The sequence below is a fragment of the Myotis davidii genome, unplaced genomic scaffold (genome assembly GCF_000327345.1).
Source record: "Myotis davidii unplaced genomic scaffold, ASM32734v1 scaffold174, whole genome shotgun sequence".
NCBI lineage: Eukaryota > Metazoa > Chordata > Mammalia > Chiroptera > Vespertilionidae > Myotis > Myotis davidii.
Genome location: NW_006289087.1, coordinates 2,374,007 through 2,379,878, shown reverse-complemented (window position 1 = coordinate 2,379,878; position 5,872 = coordinate 2,374,007). Strand labels below are relative to the sequence as shown.

At 58.3% G+C, this 5,872-nt stretch overlaps 1 protein-coding gene across 2 annotated transcripts in view; it reads right to left on the bottom strand.

Annotated features, from left to right (window-relative positions):
* LOC102770085 (calpain-8) overlaps positions 1 to 5,872 on the bottom strand; it is a 25,507-nt gene that overhangs the window by 5,247 nt on the left and 14,388 nt on the right. For both annotated transcript variants that reach the window (XM_015562364.1, XM_015562365.1), the window contains exons 6-9: positions 3,656 to 3,739; positions 2,697 to 2,782; positions 1,143 to 1,217; positions 104 to 264 (exon numbers count right to left, since the gene is read on the bottom strand). In XM_015562364.1, the coding sequence (XP_015417850.1) occupies positions 104 to 264; positions 1,143 to 1,217; positions 2,697 to 2,782; positions 3,656 to 3,739 (406 nt within the window). The remainder of the gene's footprint in view (positions 1 to 103; positions 265 to 1,142; positions 1,218 to 2,696; positions 2,783 to 3,655; positions 3,740 to 5,872) is intronic.

Genomic DNA, 5,872 nt, shown 5'->3' with positions numbered 1-5,872 from the left:
GGTGCCCAGAGGCCAGAGAACGGAGTGCAAAGGCATTGCCCAAAGAGGAACCTGTAAAGCCCCTAGGAAGGGCAAGCCCAGGAGGCCCTAGGCCCGTGCTCACCTGGGGGGTTCTGGCAGCCTTTGGCGGTGGAGCCCCGGGCCCAGAGGCCATTGGACAGCACCAGGTCCCACTTGTGCGCCTCCTCGCTGCTCAGGGAGTCGGGGGACCATCTGCAGATCTCCAGGCGGGAGAACTGCCTCAGGAACTCCGCAAAGGACATCCTGGGGGCAGAGGGACGGTCGGGCTCATCAAAAGAGCTGGCTAGGCCTAACCGGTTTGGCTCAGTGGATAGAGCGTCAGCCTGCGGACTGAAAGGTCCCAAGTTCGATTCCGGTCAAGGGCATGTACCTTGGTTGCGGGCACATCCCCAGTGGGGAGTGTGCAGGAGGCAGCTGATCGATGTTTCTCTCCCATTGATGTTTCTAACTCTCTGTCCCTCTCCCTTCCTCTCTGTAAAAATCAATAAAATATATTTTTTAAAAAAAAGAGAGAGCTGGGCTAGCTGGACTGGGGAGGCGAGGGCAGGGTGCCTCCTGGGCACAGGGGACGGGCTACAGGGCTAGTGCTCCGCTTTCCTACAAGCCACAGACACAAACACAGAGGCTGTGGTCCAATCTCCTCACCACCGTTAGCTTCTCCTCCTTACCTACCAGCGCCCTTCAGACCTCTCAACAGCCAAGCAAAGAGAAGGACGCGTGAACTGGGGTCCCCCTAACGAGGCCCCTCCTACTCATCCCCACGGATGTCCTCTCAGCCAGGCCGGCGTCCAGGGCATCTGAGCACCTTCCTGAGCCCACCCCAGGGTTGCTGTCCCTCTTAGACGGGAAGTTGAGCCTGAGGCCAGAGACCCAGACGGATGGCTCATTCCATTGGGACGATAAGCTGAGGCAGGCAGGTGAGAGCTACACGCTGAGGGCCCGGGGCTGGCACTGCCAACGCTGTGGACATCCTGGCACAGAGGCAGATCACGCCGGGGAGAAGGGGAGAAGGATGAAGGCCCCCTGCCCTGGCCGGGAACCACAGCGAATTTCTGCATCACCCGAGGGATTCACCCCACATCCGAAGCGGGGGTGAACCCCAACTGCGGGCAGCTCCTCACCAGAACTCTCCATCCTCGGCCTTCTTGTCCAGCTCTTCCTTCTGCCTGGGATCCACGTCATTCCACTCCGGGGCACTGCGGGCGGGGGAGGAATTAAATCACTTTTTTTAAAAAAGTTTTTTTTTAATATATATTTTATTGATTTTTTACAGAGAGGAAGGGAGAGGGACAGAGAGTTAGAAACATCGATGAGAGAGAAACATCGATCAACCGCCTCCTACACACCTCCTACTGGGGATGTGCCCGCAACCAAGGTACATGCCCTTGACCGGAATCGAACCCGGGACCCTTCAGTCCACAGGCCGACGCTCTATCCACTGAGCCAAACCAGTTAGGGCTAAATGACTTTTTTAAAAAAATTTTGTTTTGGTTAATCCTCACCCAGGGATATTTTTCCCACTGATTTTTTTTTAAGAGAGAGAATGGAAGGGGGGAGAGAGAGAGACAGAGAGAGAGAAATATCAATGTGTCCCCCTGCCTGGGGGCCTCCTGAGCACAGGGGTCAGGCTACGGGGCTAGTGCTCTGCTTTCCTACAAGCCACAGGCACAAACACAGAGGCTGTGGTCCAGTCTCCTCACCACCGTTCACTTCTCCTTCGTACCTACCAGCGCCCTTCAGACCTCTCAACAGCCAAGCAAAGAGAAGGACGCGTGAACTGGGGTCCCCCTAACGAGGCCCCTCCTACTCATCCCCACGGATGTCCTCTAAGCCAGGCCGGCGTCCCTCTTAGACGGGAAGCTGAGCCTGAGGTCAGAGACCCGGAAGGATGGCCCATTCCATTGGAAAGAAAAGGTGAGGCAGGAATCCCAGTGACAGCCACCCCCTGACCCCCCCGCCCCATGCCAGCAGTGGCGACTCAGAGGAAACCCTCCCACATGCTCGACACCCTCGGGGACCTCGATCCCAGGGCACAGCAGTCGGGGGCCATCATGGGGGGGCTCGCAGTCCACGGAGGAAACCCTCCCACATGCTCGACACCCTCGGAGACCTCGATCCCACGGCACAGCAGTCGGGGGACATCATGGGGGGGCCTCGCAGTCCAGCCACTATCTCACACTAACTTCCCCTCCCTCCCCAGCGGGGAGGCCCAGCCCAGAGGGGCCTCTGTGGCCGCTAATGGCTTGGCGGGAAAGATTAATACCCGGCCGCCAGGAGCTCCGGGGAGCGCGGGCCACTCCATCCATCACTGCCCGCTGCGGCCAGCTGGTCCCCGGGATGGAGTTCGCTTCCTAAGCGGCCATTTCCTATGGGCGCTGGGGGGCCTGGCCTTTGTCAGCGTGGCCAGGGTTTGCGGAGCGGAGGGAACCCAATTGTGATGGATGGATCAGACCCCGATGTGCAAAGGCCCCGCAGACACCCAGCATCCAAGACTCCGGCGCAGTGGGGTCTGTCTGTTTGGTGTTTCCCAGGCTGGGGCCATGGCTACCCTTTTCTGAACAGGCTGCGTGATTTGAGGGTGGGAAGCACCAGGGACTCACTACACCGCCCCTGTCATCACGGTTGTGTCTTTGTGCGACGCTTTGCCGCCCCAGGGGAGAGGGGACGGCACCTACTTGTCACTCCAGGCGCCCGTCCACTCTACTTCGCCCCACGGATTCCTGAGCCTGATCAGCTTCTCCGGGCGTCCACGGAAATCCACCTGCAAAAGCCATGGAGATGATGACGACGGTGGCCCCCAGCTGCCCTGCGTCCGTGTCTGCACGTCGAGAGCCGCACCCCGTTTCTCAAATGTCCCCAAACAGCCACACTTCCATTTGCTTTTAACGAGTGTTTCCAGGCCGGGGCTCACCGCTCTGTTTTTCGCCAGTTGGTGGCATAAATAATAAATCCAGCACCAAAACAAGTTTATGTCTCCTTTCACGTGGGTTTAGGTTTTATAGCCGACTCCGTTCTTACTCTATGAGACCGAATGCTAATAAGTGCCTGCCCGATATATACTCCGCGCCCAGCAGTTAGCATTCATGAAGCGTGGGCTACGGACCAGGCACAGCACGAGGCACCCCACATGCGCTGTCCCCTCATCTAAACCTCACGACAATCCTGTGAGCTGCGTCTGTTATTTATTTATTTTATTGATTTCAGAGGGGGGGGGACAGAAACATGGATGATGAGGGAGAATCATGGATGGGCTGCCTCCTGCACGCCCCACACTGGGGATGGAGCCTGTAACCCGGGCATGTGCCCTGACCGGGAATCGAACCGTGACTCCTGGTTCATGGGTCGACGCTCAACCACTGAGCCACACCGGCCAGGCATGGATCTGTTATTATCTTCATTTTGCAGCTCAAAAATCGGAGACTCAGAGAGCTTAAGTGACCCGTGATGACTTAGTTACTAAGAAGTACAGGGAGGTCAGGCACCCAGTCTGTCTCCAAAATCCATATTCATAGGTGCACCACGACCCCTTGCAGCCAGAGAGAGGCCTCAACCAGGTGGGTCCCCCCCTCTCTCAGTTGGACTGATGGTCAACATCATGACTCATTACCCTTGCGCTCCCCCTGCCCAGTGTTACCTCCTCGACCCCCGTGACCGAGTACGCGTGGCCCTTCACCAGCTTCTGGCGGGTGATGTCTTCCACTTCGGCCGCGCTGGAGACCTGCGTCGGGAACCCAATCCGCTCAGGGTGGCCGCCCCTGACCTTGTGGAGGCTGGTCCTATAATGCTTTCCCAAGGACACGCCACCCAGCCCCGGGGCCTCGGGGTGGGGCTGGGGGTGCAGGGAAAAGGAACCTCTCCGTGAGACCCCACCCCCTTTCCTTAGGCCTGTCGTTCCGAGCAGGGCGCTGTGTGGCTGCCAAGTCTTTAAAATGTCACAGAGCCGGGAACTCATTCCTCCCGCTGCCTGCAGGAGGGATAATGACCCACGTGGCTGCCCTGGATGAGTTCTGGTTCTCACTGTTTTCACGGATCGAGCTTCCCAGCATCCTCCCTGTTCCACAGCCTCCTCCCCCACCCCATGCTCATGTCATCCCCCACCAGAAACACACATGTCCCGCTAGGATCTTCATAGAGACATGCCACCCACAGGCCTCGGCCACCAGGTGAGCAGGAGGAAGAGGAGGAGCAGGTGGTCACAGACCAGGGGCCTGGGTCTCCATGCCACCTTGGCACCCCGTACAGCCACCCCCTGCCAGGGTGTGACCCCTGGTTTCAGACCCTCTCGCTTTTTCCAAGTCCATCGAGTTGTCAATCATCGCGTTTGCTTCCCCAAATCCCAAAATTACTTCCCAACAAGGCCAGCAAAGCAGGGGTGAGGATTCAGGACCCAAGGCTGCCTTCTTGGGGCGATTTCCACGGTACCGAAGGGGCCCCACCAGTGAGGGGAAATTGGGACTCCCACCGTGAGTCCACGTCTCACTGTGGCCCAAGAAGGAGCTGGGCCAGTGTTTCACGTGGCCAACTCAGCTCCTTACCAGGAACGCATCTCAGACCACCTCCCACCACCCCAGGCCACCCTTTGCCAAGTGTCACCTTTCCAAAGCTCACCTTCGCCTCGTGGGTTTCTGAGAGTTGGGGGGCATGAATAGGGCTGAGGAGGACCCTCCCTCAAGGCTGAGAGACACCCCGAGGGACCTGCTGCGGGAACAGGGCTGGGGAGGAGCCGGGGTTACAGAGCTCACTGTGGCCCAAGAAGGCGCTGGGCCACCGTTTCACGTGGCCAACTCAGCTCCTTACCAGGAACGCATCTCAGACCACCTCCCTCCCCCCAGGCCACCCTTTGCCAAGCGTCACCTTTCCAAAGCTCACCCTCGCTTTGTGGGTTTCTGAGGGTTGTGGGGCATGAACAGGGCTGAGGGGGACCCTCCCTCAAGGCTGAGGGACACCCCGAGGGACCTGCTGTGGGAACAGGGCTGTGGAGGAGCCGGGGTTACAGAAAAGGGTGCGAAGCTAATTGAAGGAACCCAGGAGAAGGCGTTGGGCATCGCCTGCCACTGGGAAGGAGGACGGTTGAACCAGCGGTCAGTAGACTCTGGCGAGTTTAGTATCTGAGCGCATTCTCTTCCTTCTTCTTCTTTATCATCCTTTTCAAAATCCACATGGGCCTGAACACTGCCCGTGGGGTTCCAGAGAAGAGAAAGCTCAGGCAGCCTGGCTCCCCGCCCCCCGCACACGCTCCTGTGGACAGAGCTGAGCGGGCCAACCCCCAGCCCGAGTTTCTGTCTCTCTCCGTCACTGAGGGTCCAGCCCATGGGGGACCAGGTGCCGGGGAAGACTTGGATGTGACGCCTTGAGTTTGGGGGCGCGGGGGCAGGTGAGAGGGTCTCCTAGCGCCTCACCCCCCACTTACTTGGCGTAGGCCTTCTCCAGCAGCGCGCTCCAGAACTCGCTGCCCTCGCCGGAGCGCAGGAAGAGCAGCTGCCCGTCCCGCGTGGGCAGCCTGTCGTCCACCACCACCTGCACCCACTCGCCGCGCTGCCAGAACTGCGGGGGGAACACGGCGCCGCTCAGGGGGACCCCGGAGGAGCCTCTGGGAGGCTCAGTGCTCAGGTCTCGGGCCTTTAGTGGACTCCAAGCTCCTAAAGAGCAGGATTGGGGTCTCACTCATCCATAAACATAGGACAGTGCTGGAGAACCTATGACACGCGTGTCAGAGGTGACACACGAACTCATTTTTTTGGTTGATTTTTCTTTGTTCAATGGCATTTAAATATATAAAATAAATATCATAAATATAAGTCTTCGTTTTACTATGGTTGCAGATTTCAAAACATTTCTATCTGTGACACGG